Source organism: Lipotes vexillifer, unplaced genomic scaffold (genome assembly GCF_000442215.2).
Source record: "Lipotes vexillifer unplaced genomic scaffold, Lipotes_vexillifer_v1.1 scaffold221, whole genome shotgun sequence".
NCBI classification, from domain to species: Eukaryota; Metazoa; Chordata; class Mammalia; order Artiodactyla; family Lipotidae; genus Lipotes; species Lipotes vexillifer.
Genome location: NW_006772957.1, coordinates 1310628 through 1330796, shown reverse-complemented (window position 1 = coordinate 1330796; position 20169 = coordinate 1310628). Strand labels below are relative to the sequence as shown.

At 39.2% G+C, this 20169-nt stretch overlaps 1 protein-coding gene across 1 annotated transcript in view; it reads left to right on the top strand.

The window, feature by feature from the left end:
* Window positions 1–20169, top strand: part of SLC35F4 (solute carrier family 35 member F4) — a 292375-nt gene that overhangs the window by 248131 nt on the left and 24075 nt on the right. Inside the window, exon 2 of the mRNA XM_007447957.1 lies at window positions 16820–17005. Within this exon, the coding sequence (XP_007448019.1) occupies window positions 16820–17005 (186 nt within the window). The remainder of the gene's footprint in view (window positions 1–16819; window positions 17006–20169) is intronic.

Here is a 20169-nt window from a genome sequence, read left to right as displayed (position 1 = left end):
AAAAGAAGGGCTTCCCTGGTGGCACAGTGGTTGAGAGTCCACCTGCCGATGCAGGGGACACGGGTTCGTGCCCTGGTCTGGGAAGATCCCACATGCCGCAGAGTGGCTGCACCCATGAGCCATGGCCGCTGAGAACTGTGTTCTGCAACAGGAGAGGCTACAACAGTGAGAGGCCCGCGTACCACGAAAAAAACAAAACAAAACAAAAAAAAAACATGAAAAGATAATCTATGCAATGGGAGAAAAGATTTGCAAATGATGTGACAGATAAGGGATTAATCTCCCAAATATACAAACAGCTCACACAACAACAACAAAAACAATCCAATTGAAAAATCGGCAGAAGACCTTAATAGACATATGTCCAAAGACATATAGATGGTCATGTGAAAAGATGCTCAACATCACTAGTTATTAGAGAAATGCAAATCAAAACTACAATGAGGTATCACCTCACACTGGTCAGAATGGCCATCATCAAAAAATCTACAAAAAATAAATGCTGGAGAGGGTGTGGAGAAAAGAGAACCCTCTTGCACTGTTGGTGGGAATTGATACAGCCACTATGGAGAACAGTATAGAGGTTCCTTTAAAAACTAAAAATAGAACTACCATACAATCCAGCAATCCCTCACCTGGCATATACCCAGAGAAAACCGTAATTCAAAAAGATACATGCACCCAAATGTTCATAGCAGCACTGTTCACAATAAGCAAGATATGGAAACAACCTAAATGTCCATCAACAGAGGAATGGATAAAGAAGATGTGGTACATATATACAATGGAATACAACTCAGCCATAAGAAAGAATGAGATAATGCCATTTGCAGCAACATGGGTGCAACTAGTTTATCATACTAAGTGAAATAAGTCAGAAAGAGAAAGACAAATACCATAGGATATCACTTGTATGTGGAATCTAAAATATGGCACAAATGAACCTAACTACAAAACAGAAACAGACTCACAGACATAGAGAACAGACTTGTGGTTGCTGGTGGTGGGGACAGGCAGGTGGGGGGAGAGGGATGGACTGGGAGTTTGGGGTTAGTAGATGCAAGCTATTACATTTAGAATGGATAAACAACAAGGCCCTACTGTATAGCACAGGGAACTATATCCAATATCCTAGGATAAACTATAATGGAAAAGAATATTAAAAAAAAGAATGTATATATATGTATAACTGAGTCACTTTGCTGTACAGCAGAAATTAGCACATTGTAAATCAACTATACTTCAATTTAAAAAACTATTAGAATAAATGAATTCAGCAAGGTAGCAGGGTACACGATCAGTATACAGAAATCTGCTGTATTTCTTTATACTAACCATGAAATATCAGATAGAGAAAGTAAAAAAAAAAATCCTGTTTAAAATTGCGTCAAAAAAAAAAAAAACCTAGGAATAAACCTAACTGAGGATGTGAAAGACCTATATGCTGAGAACTATAAAACATTGATAAAGGAAACTGAATATGATTCAAAGAGATGAAAAGATACCCCCTGCTCTTGGATTGGAAGAATTAATATTATTAAAATAGCCATACTACCCAAAGCAATCTACAGATTTAATGTGATCCCTACCAAATTACCCATGATATTTTTCACAGAACTAGAACAAATAATCCTAATATTTACACAGAACCACAAATGACCCAGAATTGACAAAGCAATCCTGAGGAAAAAGAACAAAGCTGGAGGTATAACTCTCCCAGACTTCAGACAATACTACAAAGCTACAGTAATCAAAACCGTGTGGTACTGGCACAAAAACAGATATATAGATCATGGAACAGAATAGAGAGCTCAGAAATAAACCCACACACCTACTAATCTTCAACAAAGGAGACAAGAACATACAATGGAGAAAGACAGTCTTCAAAAGTGCTGCTGGGAAAACTTGACAGCTTCATGTAAATCAATGAAGTTAGGATGCATCCTCATACTATACACAAAAAAATTCAAAATGGCTTAAAGACCTAAATATAAGACATAGCACCATAAAACTCCTAGAAAAGAACATAGGCAAAACATTCTTTGACATAAATTGTAGCAATATTTTCTTAGATCAGTCTCCCAAGGGAAAAGAGATAAAAGCAAAAATAAACAAATGGGACCTAATCAAACTTATAAGCTTTTGCACAGCAAAGGAAACCATAAACAAATGAAGAGGCAACCTATGTACTGTGAGAAAATATTTGCAAACGACATGACTGACAAGGGCTTAATTTCCAAGATATACAGACAGCTCATACAACTCAATATCAAAAACAAACAACCCAATCAAAAAATGGGCAGAAGACCTAAATAAACTTCTCCAAAGAATACATCCAGATGGCCAACAGGCACATGAAAAAAAATGCTCAACATCGCTAATTATTAGAAAAATGCAAACCAAAACCACAACGAGATATCACCTCATATCAATCATAATGGCTATCATCAAAAAGTCTACAAGTAATAAATTCTGGAGAGAGTGTGGAGAAAAGGGAACCCTGTTGGTAGGAATGTAAATTGGTGCAACTGCTATGGAAAACAGTCTGGAGGCTCCTTGAAAACTAAAAATAGAGTTACCATATGATCTAGCAATCCCATTCCTGGATATGTATCTGGAAAAGATAAAACTCTAATTCAAAAAGATACGTACACCCCAATGTTCATTGCAGTGCTATTCACAATAGCCACGACGACATGGAAGCAATCTAAATGTCCGTCAACAGGGACTTTCCTGGTGGTCCAGTGGTAAAGAATCTGCTTTACAATGCAGGGGATGTGGGTTCAATCCCTGGTCAGGGAACTAAGATCCCACCTGCCATGGGGCAACTAAGCCTGCTTGCCACAACTACTGAGCTTGTGTGCCTCAGTTACAGCCCGTGTGCTGGAAACTACAGAGCCCATGCACTCTGGAACGTGCACACCACAACTACAGAACCCACGTGCCCTGGAGCCTGCGCGCCACAACTAGAGAAGAGAAAACCCACACGCCACAACTAGAGAGAAGCCTGTGCACCACAATGAAAGATCCCGCATGCCTCAGTGAAGACCCTGCATGCCGCAGCTAAGACCTGATGAAGCCAAAAATAAAATAAATAAATAATAAATCTTTTTTAAAAAAGGAAATGAATATGGTAGATTTTTTAAAAATGTCCATTAACAAATGAATGGTTAAAGAAGATGTGGTATATATATGTGTGTGTATACACACACACACACACACATATACACACAATGGAATATTATTCAGCCGTGAAAAGAATGAAATATTGCCATTTTCAGCAACATAGATGGACTTAGAGATTATCATACTAAGTGAAGTCAGGCAGAAAGACAAATATGATATCATTTATATGTGGAATCTAAAAAAATAATAAAAATCAGCTTATTTACAAAACAGAAAGACTCACAGACATAGAAAACAAACTTATGGTTACCAATGTGGAAAAAGGAGGGAAGAGATAAATTAGGAGACTGGAATAATACATACACACCACTATATATAAAATAGATAAACAACAAGGATTTACTGTATAGCACAGGGAACCATATTCAACATCTTGTAATAACCTATAATGGAGAAGAATCTGAAGCTGTACACCTGAAACTAACATAATATTGTAAATCAACTATATTTAAATTTTTTAAAAAGAAATTTTGGCAAATTCCATATGGTCTTCTATGAAAATCCAACCATTGCTGATGACAGTATTCCTTTACTAGAAGGAATATTTACTGCCATTGGAAGTCAATGGAATATGAGACAAAAAGCTGAAATACAGCTTTTCACATCATCTTTTGTTGAATTATTGATGTTTTCTTTCTTTATAAGACAAAATGTCACCGTAATTATTAGGGTTTCCAACCAATTCCAAGTCAAAATTCAGGATTACATTTCTGTCTCTGATGTTTTTGTCAGTGATTACAACAGCTTCACAGATATTTAAGAGAAACAAACTAATAAAAGTTTAGCTGAAAATCATCAAAGGTAGTTTTATGTTTAAAATACAATTTGCAAGAGACTGATTGGAAGAATCATCAATTAAAGAAGCTTAATGCTAGAAGATCACGTGGTCCAACCCCTGATTTTGTGATTATAATCCTATTGTAGAAACATGGATATCAGATGCCTTCTTTGCCCCTCCTACACCTGCCTCTGGCAGCAGAACTCTAGGGACTACAAAACAGACTTTCTTGCTCTCTGGCTTCAATTTAATAACCAATGGGGAGTCCCTATAGGATATCAAAGGAAGGGAGTATTATCAGGATCCCCCAGATGAATGCCTACCTTAATGAAAAGTCATAACTCATGTCAGGCAACCCTCTCCTTCCAGATTTTTCTAATCACTCCCTCCCCTTGTCCTTTCAGGCCCAAGTGCAGTAAGAGCTGTTGCTAAACCTGGGTACTCCCCTACCCACTCTGGTTTCTCACCCACAGTGGTTCTCAAATTTTAGCTTGCATTGGAATCGCCTGGTGGGCTCCTTAAACCCAGGTCACTAGTTACCCCCATGGCAAAGTTTCTGATTCATATGTCTGAGATGGCTGCTGACAATTTGCATTTTTAACAAGCTCCCAGATGATGCTAGAAGCACTGCCCTATAGCCCTGTATCTTGACCACCTTTTAATAAATTATCCTAATTTGAGTTGGTTATCTCTTCCTTCTGGAACCTTGATTAATATAAATGGCTAAAAAAAAATTGGTTGAAAATAGACAAAGTTTGTTGTATGATTAAACATGATTTTCAGGTGCTTGTTTGAAAAATCTTTAAATCAAAGAAGAGAAAGCTGTAGGGATTTAGGAAATCATTTTGTCCAATTATTAAATTTCAGAGCAGGATAAATGCAGACAAAGAGAGGTCAAGTGACTTATCAGCCACTTGGCGTCCTGCTTTTCAGGGAAGTCTTTTCAGGATACTATTCTGCTTCTTATCATATAGCAATTCTTATCCCTCTCACCCCACCTCCCTCCCCCCTCCCCTGGATTGTGTAATTGCCTTCTGTGTTTGCATTATCTCTTTAGGTTTGGGTGCCTGTGGTACATGTGGTGTTTCAGGTAATCACCATAGTTTGGGGCAATTCAGGATAAGATCTGTAGCTGTTTTCAGCATAGGGCTTAGTAGAACCAAATGTTTCACTGATGTTTTGTGGTGATGGGAAATAAGAGTCAATGGCAGGACCCTTGTTTGAATAATAGAGTCTGGCCTATCCATTATCTTCCAAGTCATCTTGCACTCAGTCACACAGAAACTCACCTGACACTTTGCTTCTCTCTCACCTACTTTCCAAAGACCTTTTCCCAATTAATCTTTATCAGCTTGGCTTTTCAAGTTGTTTTCTGAGACCCCCACACCTTGTCCTCCATCTGTTTAGGCAGTTGCTTACTCAGCAGCTGTAGTTCTTTGCCCTTTTTGCTTTGAAGTCTCTAAGTGGAAACCCAAGGCACTGTCTGCCCAGCTCCACCCATACTTTCCTGGGAGCTGCAGCCTGTTGCAGTGTTCTCTGGCGACAGAAATTGGACCAGGAATCAGTAAAAGACACAAGTTCTTTTTTCAAGATTTTTTGACTATGAACAGCTAGATTTTTCCCAGGAGGCTAAAGCTATGAGATTGGAAACTTGAGGGCTTTGAACAACCAGGTTTTCTGCAGAGAAAGGCAGGTGGCAGCCAAGTGAGGAGAAATGAATCTGGCATCCAGCAGTGAGAAATGGGGGTGCTGTTCAGCTACACCATGCCCTGGGTTCCAGCTGTTCCTGAGGATTAGGAACATCCCTGGCCATCCTACCCTTTGATTGCTAAACTCATAAAAACTCCCCATTTTTGCTAAACCAGTTCAGTTTGGATTTCTATTTCATGAAGTCAAACATTGAGATTGATAAAATAGTACAAATGGTCATTTCTGTTTACCTGGTCATTATTAGTAATAACAGTATACATTTCTTGAGTATGTTCTATGGACCATTTAATCCAGACAACACTCCTCAGATGTGGGTAGAACAGGAGAGAAAACTGGGGCTGAGAGAGATTACACGGCCATCTTCTGTCTCAGTGTTGTGCAGCTATACATGCCTGAGCCAGATTCCTACCAGGTATCCCCAGATTTAAACAACCTGTGTTCTTAACCACCATGTTCTCTCTGAATCTCAGTTATACCAAAGTTCCTTTTCAAGTAACAGGCAAGGATAGAAGGATGGGATTTTCAGTGCTCTTTTGTACTCAGAATTCAGCATCTTTGAGTTGAGCATCTTACTATTAAGTTTCATAGCATACACTTTCCAACTCGAGTATTTGCTCTACAATTTTCTCTGACTCAGCATAAAATTCTGCCTGGCAAAGTCCTGCTCATCCTTCAAAGCCCCATAGAACCTTTCCTACTCCAGGCTGAATTAACCACTCACTCCCTTTCTTCCTGCTCTCCTGTTCACATTATAGTTAATGGGTTACATGTCTGACTCCAATACTATATCGAGAGTTCCATGAAGTCATGGACCATGTATTCATCATTTGTCTAACTCCTGTTCCTTACACAATACCTGCCTTAGAATAGGTGCTTAGTAACTACTTGTTGAGTTAAATTGATTTGGGAAGCATGCAGAGCCTAACCAGTGCAGATGAAGAAACCATATTCTTATGCCTGGACAATTATGAAAAATGGCACAAGGTGGCCCAAACACAATGGCTCAGGTGAGCAGATGTCTTTACAAGGGGCCAGGGACCATCTAGTGTGACTAATGGGAGACTTCCAATCCTTCACTCCTAATGCAGTTTATCCTCAATACCTGTCAAAGTCTGAACACTGTTCACTAACTGAATTTGCAATACCCAGGCACTCACTGTGGCATATAAAATACAATATAAATATGATTTATTTATGATCCTTGACTGTATCCCAGGTGACATTCTGAATATTTATTTTTGTCGGGGCTGGCTTTATATTAATTGATAGTACAAGACCAAATAGCGTGGGCCAGTGTCTTCACTTCCAGGACCTGAGATGACTGTTTCATGGACTAAGCTCTGAACATGCCTCTGGGCCTGGCTCTGAGTTTAAATTTGCCTTTTTAGGACAATGGTTTAAATGCCTCCAGTGGCTCAGCTATTCTCGGGTCTCTTCCATGAATCAGCAAGTGGGAGGCAGCTGGCAGCTGGCAATGAGATTTGAGCAATATTGCATAAGGACCAGGAGGTAGAGAAGCCAGGACATAACACTGCAGTGAAAATGAGGAAGAGATATCACTAGTTTGGCTTACAAATTCAACACTTGCTATCTACATGTGATTTACCAACTTTTTAGTAACTATGGCCAATATTTTATCTCAACCCCATCTCAACTTGGTACTCAACCCATTTTTGGACTTCCTCCTTTCCACCTACAACTGCTGAGTAATCACAAAATGAAACCTGATACCTAAGAAAACACAAGAAGGCACACCTCATGTAAACATAAATTATAAAAGATACCTGAAAGATAAATTAAAAATTACTCTTGGAGTATCTGAGTGTCACCCCTCTTGAAGAACATGAATAAATGAGAGGTCCCTGAATTTTAGACAGCCTCTTTTGTTTAAAATACTCAATTAGAAACATAACTGTGAGGCACAAGATGGCAGAGTAGGAAGCCCTTGAGCTCTTCTCCTCTCACAGGCACACCAAAATCACAGTTATTAACAGAACAGCCATCAATGAAAAAAAAACAGGACATACCAGAAGAAATATTCTGCGACTAAAAATATAAAGAAGGAATCACAATGAGACAGCAGGAGGGGCGGAACAGTAATATAGACAAAGCCCATACTGCCAGGTGGGCAATCCACGAACAGGAGAATAATTACAGCTGCAGAGGTTCTCCCAAAGGAGTGAGAGGTCTGAGCCCCACTTCAGGCTCCCCAGCCCAGGGGTTCTGTACTGGGAAGACAAGCCCCCAGAGCATTTGGCTTTGAAGGCCACAGGGCTTATTTTGGGAGCCCCAGAGGGCTGGGGGAAATAGAGACTTTATTCTTAAGGGGCTCACACAAAGTCTCACATGCTCTGGAACCCAGGGTAGAAGCAGTAATTTGGTAGGAGCTTGGGTCAGACCTACCTTCTGAGCTCTAGAGAGTCTCCTGGAGAGGCAGGAGATAACTCCAATTCACCCTGGGGACATAGACTCCCAGCAGTTATTTTGGGGAGCTCCTTCTACCACATGGTAACACCATTCTGGAATCTTCCTTCTAGATTATTACCACAGAACCCAGTCCCACTGCAGCCCAACAGTCTGCAGGCACCAGTACTGAGATGCCTCAGGGCAAACAGTTAACTGGACACTGACACAGCTCCACCTACCATCAGACAAGCTGCCTTAAGACCCCTGGGTCCACAGCCACCTCTGGACATGGCCCTCCTTACCAGAGGGCCCAGGATCTGGCCCCACACACCAGTGCACAGTCAATAGACCCAAGACCCCCAGGGCCTCCAGCCAGAGACCATGTGGGGCCCAGGCCCCACCCACCAGGAGCCTGTCCTAGCCTCAGACCCAGCTGTACCCACCAGCAGGCAGACACCAGCCACAAAAAAACCCAGCAACATCCCAGTCTATGGACTAGGCCTGCCCTGGATCTGGCTGAGCCTGATCCCTGCCCACTGGGAGGACAACACAAGCTTCAAGATACCAGCCCCTGCAGCCAACCATGTCAGGAACCAGCCCACCTACCAGAGATCTGACACCTGCTCTGGGACCCCTAGGCCCTGCAACCAGACCCCAGGACATGGCTCTGTCCATCAGTAAGGCCGGCACAAGCCCCAGGACCTGGCTTCATCCACCAGTAGGTGGGCAACAGCCCCAGGTTCTCCTGGACCCTGATTCTGCCCACCAGTAACACAGCACTAGCCCTGGGACCTCCAGGGTTCTGCAGTCAGCTGCCTCATGATCAGACCCCACCAACCAGCAGCTGACAGCCTTTGCACAAGGCAGGACCTGGCAACCAACCATACCAGGGCCAAATAAACCTACCAGACCACTGGTGTAGTCAGCTCGCCACAACAGAAATACCCACACAGTCCTCATAGAAGGAACCTCTAGAGCATATAGCTCTGGTGACAAGAGTCGAGTGTGCTATTGGGACTCATAGGATGTCTCCTACAGAAGGCCACTTCTCCAAAGTCAGGAAATATGAACAACTTACCAGGGGGTACATAAAAATAAAAATAGCAAGTTAGGCAAAATGAGGTGACAGAGGAACATATTCCAAATGAAGGAACAAGATAAAACTCCAGAAGAAGAACTAAGTGAAGTAGAGACAGGCAATCTACCTGAGAAAGAGTTCAGGATAGTGATGGTAAAGATGATCAAAAAATTGGGAGAGGGGCTTCCCTGGTGGCGCAGTGGTTGAGAGTCCGCCTGCCGATGCAGGGGACACGGGTTCGTGCCCCGGTCCGGGAGGATCCCACATGCCGTGGAGTGGCTGGGCCCGTGAGCCATGGCCGCTGAGCCCGCTCGTCCGGAGCCTGTTGCTCCGCAACGGGAGAGGCCACAACAGTGAGAGGCCCGCGTACCGCAAAAAGAAAAAAAAAAAAAAAAATTGGGAGAAGAATGGATGCACAGAGTGAGAAGTTAGAAGTTTTTAACAAAGAGTTAGAAAACATTAAAGAATAAATATAAAGAGATGAAGAATACAATAACTGAAATGAAAAAATAGAAGGAATCAACAGTAGACTAAATGATACAGAGGAACAGAACAACGAGATGGAAGACAGAGTAGTGGAAATCACTTATGCTGAACAGAAAAAAGAATAAAAAGAAATGAGGACAATTTAGAGACCTCTGGGACAACATCAAGTGCACTAATGTTTGCATTATAGGTGTCCAAAAAGGAGGAGAGAGAGAGAAAGGGATTGAGAGCATAGTTGAAGAGATAATAGCTGAAAACCTCCCTAACCTGGGAAAGGAAACAGACATTCAAATCCAGGAAGTACAGAGAGTACCATACAAAATTAACCCAAAGAGGAACACACCAAGACATATTGTAAATAAAATGGCAAAACTTGAAGATAGAGAATATTAAAAGCTTCAAGAGAAAAGCAACACTTTATGTACAAGGGAACTCATGGAAGGTTATCAGCTGACTTTTCAGCAGAAACTCTGCAAGCCAGAAGGGTGTGGCACAATATTTTTAAAGTGATGAAAGTGAAAACCCTACAACCAAGAATACTCTACCCAGCAAGATTCTCAGTTCAGATTTGATGGAGAGATCAAAAGCTTCACAGAAAAGCAAAAGCTAAAAGAGTTCAGCACCACCAAACCAGCTTTAAAAGAACTGTTAAAGGAACTGCTCTAAGCAAAAAAGGACAGAGTGAAAAACATGAAAATCATGTGAGGAGAGAGCTCATCAGTAAAGGCAAATCCACAGTAAAGGTAGGAAATCATCCCCTCACAAAGCCAGTAGGAAGGTTAAAAGACAAAAGTAGTAAAATTATCTATATTCACAATAAGCAATGATTGTGAGGGGAGGAGAGTAAAATGCAGGGTTGTTGGAATGCATTTGAAATTAAGAAATCAGCAACTTAAAACAATCATGCATCTATATAGATTGCTATATAAAAACCTCATAGTAACCACAAACCAGAAACCTATAATAGATACACACACAAAAAAGAAAAAGATAACACTAAAGATAGTCATCAAATCACAAGAGATGAGAAAAAATAAAGGAATTTAAAAAAAAAAGACCTACAAAAACAACCCAGAAACAATTAACAAAATGGCAATAAGAACATACATATAAATAATTACTTTAAATGTAAATGGACTAAATGCTCCGATCAAAAGATATAGAGAAAAGAAATGAGAAAAAAACGATTACATGGAGACTAAACATGCTACTAAAAAACCAGTGGGTCATTGAGGAAATCAAAAAGAAAATTAAAAAATATCTTGAGACACATGACAATGAAAACAAAACCATACAAAATCTATGGGATGCAGCAAAAGCAGTTCTTAGAGGGGAGTTAATAGCGATACAGGCCTTCCTCAAAAAAAAAAAACAAGAAAAATCTCAAATAAACAACCTAACCTACCACCTAAAAGAATCAGAAAAACAAGAACAAACAAAACCCTAAATTCAGCAGAAGAAAGTTAATAATAAAGATCAGGGAGGAAATAAAATCGGGATTTAAAAAAACAATAGCAAAAAATCAATAAAACAAAGAGCTGGTTCTTTGAAAGGGTAAAGAAAATTGACAAACCTGTGGCCAGGCTCACCAAGAAGAAAAGAGAGAGAATGAAAATAAGCAAAATAAGAAATGAAAAAGGAAAAGTCTCAACCGCAGAAATACAAAAAAACAATAAGAGAATACTATGAACAATTATATGCCAACAAATTTGACAACCCAGAAGAAATGGACAACCTTCTAGAAACACAGAACCCACCAAAACTGAATCAAGAAGAAATAGATAATTTGAACAGACCAATCACTAGAAGTGAAATAGAATCTGTAATTTAAAAAAACTCCCTGCAAACAAAAGTCCAGGACCAGATGGCTTCACAGGCGAATTCTACCAAACATACAAAGAACTTATATTTATCAATTCTTCTCAAACTCTTCCGAAAGACTGAAGAGAAGGGAACATTCCCAAAAACATTCTATGAAGCCACGATCATCCTGATACCAAAAGCAGACAAAGATACCACCAAGAAAGAAAATTACAGGACAATATCTTTGATGAATATAGATGCAAAAATTCTGAACAAAATATTAGCAAACTGAATCGAAAACCACATAAAAAAAATCATACACCATGACCAAGTGGGATTCATCCCAAGTTCACAAGGATGGTTCGACATACACAAATCAATCAATGTAACACACCACATTAACAAAAGAAAATTTAAAAACCACATGCCCATCTCAATAGATGCAGAAAAAGAACTTGAAAAAATTCAACATCAATTCATGATAAAAACTCTTACCAAAGTGGGTATACAGGGGACATATCTCAACATAATAAAAGCTATTTATGACAAACCCACAGCCAACACAATACTCAACAGTGAAAAGCTGAAAGTCTTTGCACTAAAATCTGGAACAAGACAAGGATGCCCACTCTCACAGCTTCTGTTCAACATAGTATTGGAAGTCCTAGCCACAGCAGTCAAACAAGAAAACAAATAAAATGTATCCAGATTGGAAGGGAAGAGGTAAAATTGTCACTACATGAAGATGACATGATACTATATATAGAAAACCCTAAGAACCCACACAAAAACTACTAGATCTGATAAATGAATTCAGAAAAGTAGCAGGATACAAAATTAACATTCAGAAATTGGTTGCATTTCTTTACACTAACAATGAAAATCAGAAGGAGAATGTAAAAAAAAAAGAACAATTCCTTTTTAAATCGCACACACAAAAAAACCTAGGAGTAAACCCGACCAAGGAGATGAAAGACTTACATGCTGAGAACTATGAAACTTTAGCAAAGGAAATTAAAGAGGGTTCAAAGAAATGGAAAGATTTCCCATACTCTTGGATTGGACGAATTAATATTATTAAAATGGCAATATTACCCAAAACAATCTACAGATTTAATGCAATCCCTATCAAATTATCCATAACATTTTTCACAGAACTGGAATAATCTAAAAATGTATATGGAACCATAAAAGACCCAGAATTGCCAAAGCAATCCTGAGGGGGGAAAATAAAAAGCAGGACACATAACTCCCCCAGACTTCAGACGATACTACAAAGGTATAGTAATCAAAACAGTGTGGTATTGGTACAAAAACAGACATATAGATCAATGGAACAGAATAGAAATAAATCCACACACCTACAGTCAATTAATCTTCAACAAAGGAGGCAAGAATATAAAATGGGAAAAAGACAATCTCCAGCAAGTGGTGCTGGGAAAGTTGGACAGCCTCATGTAAATCAATGAAGTTAGAACACACCCTCACACCATGCACAAAAATAAAATCAAAATGGTTTAAAGACTTAAACATAAGACATGACACCATAAAACTCCTAGAAGAGAGCATAGGCAAAACATTCTCTGACATAAATCGTACCAATGTTTTGTTAGGTTAGTCTCCCAAGGCAATAGAAATAAAAATAAACAAATGGAACCTAACCAAACTTACAAGCTCTTGCACAGTAAAGGAAATCATAAAAAAAAACAAAAACAAAAAAAGCACAAAAAGATAACCTATGGAATGGGAGAAAATATTTGCAAATGGTGTGACAGATAAGGGATTAATCTCCAAAGTATATAAACAGCTCACACAACTCAACAATAAAAAAACAATCCAATTGAAAAATCAGCAGAAGACCTTAATAGACATTTCTCCAAAGAAGACATACAGATGGCCAGTAGGCACATGAAAATATGCTCAACATCACTAATTATTAGAGAAATGCAAATCAAAACTACAATGAGGTACCACCTCACACTGGTCAGAATGGCCATCATTAAAAAGTCTACAAATAACAGATGCTGGAGAGGGTGTGGAGAAAGGGGAACCCTTCTACACTGTTGGTGGGAATGTAAGTTGGTGCAGCCACTATGGAAAACGGTAGGGAGGTTCCTCAGAAAACCAAAAATAGAAGTACCATATGATCCAGCAATCCCACTCCTGGGCATATAACTAGACAAAACTATAATTCAACAAGATATATTCACCTCTGTGTTTCTAGCAGCATTATTCACAATAGCCAAAACTTGGAGACAACTTAAATGTCCATCTACAGATGAATAGATAAAAAAGAAGTGGTACATATATACAATGGGATACTACTCAGCCATAAAAAAAGAACAAAATAATGCCATTTGCAGCAACATGGATGTGACTAGAGGTCATCATACTAAGTAAGTCAGAGAAAGACAAATACCATATGATATCACTTATATGCAGAATCTAAAATGTGACACAAATGAACCTATCTACAAAACAGAAACAGACTCACAGGCAGAGGTCAGACTTGTCGTTGCCAAGGGGAGGGGGAGAGGGATGGACTGGGAGTTTGGAGTTCGTAGATGCAAACTATTACAGACTATTACATTTAGAATGGACGAACAACAAGGTCCTACTGTATAGCAAAGGGAACTATATCCAATCTCCTGGGATAAATCATAATGGAAAGAATATTTTTAAAAAAAGAATGTATATATGTGTATAACTGAGTCACTTTGCTGTACAGCAGAGATTGGCACAAACTGTAAATCAGCAATATTTCAATTTAAAAAAGTATTATTAAAAAAAAAAAAGACATAGAGTGGCTGAATGGATCCAAAACCAAGACCTACAAGAAACTCACTTCATATCCAAAGACATAAACAGATTGAAAGTGAGAGATGGAAAAAGGTATTCCATACCAATGGAAATCAAAAGAAAGCCAGGGTAGCAATACTTTCGTCGGACAGAACAGAATTAAAATAGAGTTAAAGTAGAGACTGTTGGGCTTCCCTGGTGGCACAGTGGTTGAGACTTCACCTGCCGATGCAGGAGACACAGGTTCGTGCCCCGGTCCGGGAAGATCCCACGTGCCGCAGAGCAGCTGGGCCCGTGAGCCATGGCCACTGAGCCTGCGGGTCCGGAGCCTGTGCTCCGCAGCAGGAGAGGCCACAGCACTGAGAGGCCCGCGTACCGCAAAAAAAAAAAAAAAAAAAAAAAAGTAGAGACTGTTACAAGAGACAAAAAAGGACACTACATAATGATCAAGGGATCAATCTAATAAGATATAACAATTGTAAATATACATGCACCCAACATAGGGGCACCTAAATACATAAAAGCAAATATTAACAGACATAAATGGACAAATCAACAATAACATACATAATACTAATAGGGGACTTTAACACCCCACTTACATCAATGGACAGATCATTCAGACAGAAGGAAACACTGGCCTGAAGTGACACATTAGACCAGATGAAATTAACAGATACATATATAGAGAGAACATTCGTCCAAAAGCAGCAGAATACACATTCTTGTCAAGTGCACATGGAACATTCTCCAGGACAGATCACATGCTAGGCCACAAAATCAAGCCTCGGTATATTTAAGGAAATTGAAATTATATCACCATCTTTTCTAACAACAACACTATGAGACTAGAATTCAACTACAAGAAAAGAACTGCAAAAAACACTGACATGTAGAGGTAAACAATATGCTACTAAACAACCAATGAATCACTAAAGACATCAAATAGGAAATTAAAAAATACCTGGAGACAAATGAAACACAAACACAATGACTCAAAATCTATGGGACTCGGCAAAAGAAATTCTAAGAAGAAAGTTTATAGCTATACAAGCTTACCTCAGGAAAAGAAAACATTTCAAATAAATCATCTAATTTTACACCTAAAGGAGCTAGAAAGCAAAGAACAAACAAAACCTGTTGGTAGAAGGAAATAAATCATAAAGATCAGAGCAGAAATAAATGAAATAGAGGCTACAGAATTGAAAAGATCAATGAAACTAAGACCTATTTCTTTGAAAAGATACACAAAATTGATAAACCTTTAGCCAGACTCATCAAGAAAAAGAGAGGGTCCAAATCAAAAAAATCAGAAATGAAAAAGGAGAAGTTACAATGGACACGGCAGAAATACAAAGGATCATAGCTGCTATGAGCAACTATGTGCAAATAAAACAGAAAACCTAGAAGAAATTCATAATTATGTACAATCTCCCAAGTCTAAACCAGGAAGAAATAGAAAATATAAGCAGACTAATTACCAGTAATGAAACTGAATCCGTAGTAAAAAAAAAACAGTCTCCCAGTAAACAAAAGTCCAGGACCAGGTGGCTTCACAGGTGAATTCTACCAAACATTTAGAGAATAATTAACACCTATCTTTCTTAAATTATTCAAAAAAATTTGCAGAGGCAGGAACACTTCCAAACTCATTCTGTGATGTCAGCATCACACTGATACCAAAGCCAGACAAAGATATAACAAGAAAAGAAAATTGCAGGCCAATATCACAGATGCAAAAACGTAGATGCAAAAGTCCTCAACAAAATATTAGCAAACCAAACCCAACAATACATCAAAAGGATCATACGCCATGATCAAGTGGTATTTATCCCAGGGATGCAAGCGTTTTTCAATATCTGCAAATCAATCAATGTGATACACCATATTAATAAATTGAAGGATTAAAACCATATGATCATCTCAATAGATGCAGAAAAAGCTTCCGACAAAATTCAACACCCGTTTATGATAAAAACTCTCCAGAAAGTAGGCACAGAGGGAACCTACCTCAACATAATAAAGGGCATATATGACAAACCCACAGCTAACATCATTCTCAACAGTGAAAAAGCTGAAAGCATTCCACTCTCGCTACTTTTATTCAACATATTGGAAATCCTAGCCAGAGCAGAGAGACACAGCAAAGTTGGATTTTAGTGATCAATCTGATGGAAAAGTGTATAGTGGATTTAACAGGAGACCCTGTTGGCAGTCTCACCAGTTAGGAATTCAACAGTCAGCCTTACGAAGAAAAAGGAGGAGGCAAGCGTATCGTCACTTTGCTTTCCCTGAGGTAAACTACTTGACTGTGATAACACTTCTAATTCAGAACAGATATGTCAACCCAAACACCATTTTCTAATGTTCATTTCCAGTTAATGGATTTATCTAAAAAGACCCTTTGTCTTAGGGACACAGACCTTGCCAACATAGCATTCTCTTTTTAGGACCCCCTTTTTTAAAATTAGAAATGAACTCGATGAATGTTCCATATATTTTACTGCCAAGGCATTTAAAAATCTGTTTTCCTTCAAAAAATTCTCAAACTGGTATGAACCCTTTCTTCCCAGGTACCTCCAGATCATCAGTTACTCGATGTAAACCGGGAGCCAACTGCCCCAGTTCACACAGTAGCATCAGCAGACAACTGTCCCCTCTGTCTGTCACCGAAGATTCTTCTGCTCCTATTCTTGAACTTCAGAGTCGAGGATCCTCTGGAGTTTGTGGACACAGAGCCGAGAGGCAGAACAGATCAGGTATGTGGGTAACCTCCTCTTAAATAACAGTACGTTTGGTAAGCTTCTAGCCAGCAATGAAAGATCTCACCATTGGCACAGAATGTAGAGATGTTACACGGACTCTCAGGAGTGCATGTGGGGAAAGTTTATCAAATGGAAGGAGAAGGAAGAAAGGAAATGTGCAGATATAATCCGTTAATGATGTACAGTGTACAGTGTAGCAGAGAAATAATACCAAAACCTATCATTGGAGGGTTTAACACACGGTCAAGCAGTGACTTCTAATGAAGTTTACAAGGAAACTAGTTTTCTCATTTCAAGATGTGAAAAGCCAGCATCTTTTACCTCAATCCTGGGATTTAGTAATAGCACACTGTACCCATTCTGAGAAGAATAAAACTACCAGAAAAATCACAGACTCTGCTCTTGTCTTTATCAGGACTGCCAGTCCTTGGAGCCCTTCTACTTTTCCCAATTTTACACCTCCTTCACTTCAGGTGTCTCCCTGATCAGCATTTACTAAATCAAGACTTTTGGCATTTCCTCACATCTGCCTGACCACTTACCAACTCCTGGGTTACTTGGTTACTGGAATTGCTAGATAAATTTCCTTACTATATCCATGGGTTTCCCAGCAAACTTATCATTTTAAAATGCAGCTGGGTCCATTAGGCTGCTGCCCAATATACTGTTACATTTTGGTGGTGGACATCGTACTGCCTTCCCCAGAGATGCTCTCAAGCTCTGAGTCCATACTCACTTGCTCTCATCATATGACCACACTTCTACTTTCCTGAAAAGACTAAAACAATTGTGTGCTAAGAGATGCTTTCCTCTCTGCCTCAAAACGTCTCTGTTCTCGTTTGCTAATTTGCTAATTACCATCATTGTGGGGACCACCTTTGATTTTTGTGTTTGCTACCATTCTGATGTTGACTCCTTCTGCATCCATGATCACCTTCTCTCCATCTCTTCCACCTACATTTTCAATCTCTCCTTCTCCGTTTATTCCTTCAGCTTGGCCAGCAACATATTAAAATCTCTTGCATCCTTAAAATCAATAGCGACAAGAGCAAAAACAACAAAATACTCTATTCAAAATAAGTGGGTAGTGAAAAAAACCTGAAAAAAAGAAACCCTCAAACTTTGAGAACACTAGCTTTAAAAAATAAACAGAAGAGAAATGGTAATTCAGGGGACTCGGGTAAACAAAGATATAGAGGAAGTGTGAAAGCCTCTTGTAGCGTCCTACTTATTTGATAAGAGGTTTTATATGAGGACAGATTTTTTCAAAAAATGACAATATTTTAAAATGGAATCTCAGCAACTATGGACCCCAAGGCTAAAACTCTTTTTTAAAAAGTGAATAAAATCACATCTTAAATCTTCAGAAAGTTTTAATTGGCTTTAATAAGTTACAGTAATAGTCTTATCATCCCAGTTATCTTCAGAACAGTATGTTCCAGTTAATTAAATATGGTTAATAAATTTGCCCGACCTATCATATACAGATTACAAATCTTAAAAACTGTACCATTAACGACCACATGGGGCATGATTTACTCTTTCTGTAATGATTCAGAAGACATTTGGGGATATTCCTAAACACCCAAAAGAAAAGAGAAAAGGAGAATTATCTGAAGAGCAGCTCACCGTTCTTTCATGAACGTTATGGTACTTAACCTCAAAATGAAGCCCATGAGATAGATATTATCACTGTTTGACAGAGAACCTAAGATGGAATTAAACATATACTCAGGGCCAACCAATGGCAGGACTAGGACTTTCACTCATGTTTCCAAGTTCCAGTGGCCTCTACCATCAATTTGTATGACTCCAATCAAGGTTCATAGAATTGGATGGAATTCCTGGTAAATCAATTTTAATGATATACACAAAACAATAAATGTAAGCAGGACTCTAGAAAATCATGCTTAAAATGGTCAGAAAAATAAAAGAGCTCTGGAGAGCCAATCTTTCTGTGGTATCCGTAGATAGTAAAAGAACTGTCAACAATTCATTTAGTTAGCAGAAGAAAGATGAGTCAATACTAGGTGGGGATTTAGGTGACTATTGGTGTCATCAAAAATATTCTCCATGCTCTGACAGTGGTACAGATGCAATCTTCAAAGAAGGTGACCGTGAAGGCAGATATCAACTCAAAGGGATACTTAAAATCTTTGTAGAATCGTTCCTCCTTTATAAGCTATTCCCTGAGAATAATGTGATCTGAAGTGTAGTAGAGTACACCTTTCTCTTAATATCACTTCTATCAAACCTCATGCAAGACTGCCATTCCTGCCAGGAAACAGAACTTTTTCTCCAAACCATTTTTGAAACTTCCAGTGCTTAAACGGGGAGCTCAAGCCTGAAACCTAGACAGAATCAATATTCAGAATAAAAAGTTTAGACCTTGGAGTCATACTGTCTTAGGCTCAACCCTGAACAACCTTTAATACAACTCTCAGTTTTTTCATCTGTAAAATGGGAATAATACCTACTTAACTGGGTAGGCTCGTGTTCCCTTCCCAGCCTTCCAACACCAGTCTCTTATTCCACCCTCTTATTCATTTTTGTTTTTTCCCTTTACTCTCTGTGTAAGCCACATGGTCATAGAGGGAATTTGTATAACTGTTATCAAGTATAGTCTGTACACAGCCAAGGGAGCTGGCTAACATACTTACAGACTCATCTCAATGTCACTGCATCATGGGAGCTTCTCCTAACCCTTATACCCGCCTCCTCTTAACAAGTGCTTCTCCTCTGCTTCCATGTGGCCTTGTATCTGCCGTACTTGGCCCTTATCATACTGTATTAGATGTGTTCTCTGGCCTTTGTCTAGATTATGAGCTCAAGTCTTTCTTGTTTGAACCCCTGGAACCCGACTATCTAACTCCTGGTAGTCTCCATGGGACTTTGTTGAATAAAAAAATAAAAGAATACCAGTTTTCATCTTCTGGAGGCCTAGGCTCTGAGAACTCTGTTTATGAGACTTGGAAGTCATGTAGTAATTGCTGTGTTCATCCTTACTTGGTTTATATTCTGCAGTGAAGAATTCACTTTCAAATCTTGCTACCCACTTTCCCCAAATAATTATATCAGGAAGGCTTAGCTGGATGAAAGCCTTTACCCTAGTGGGGCAGTCCCACCTGGGTCATTAAGCAGTGCGCACACGTTCAGCA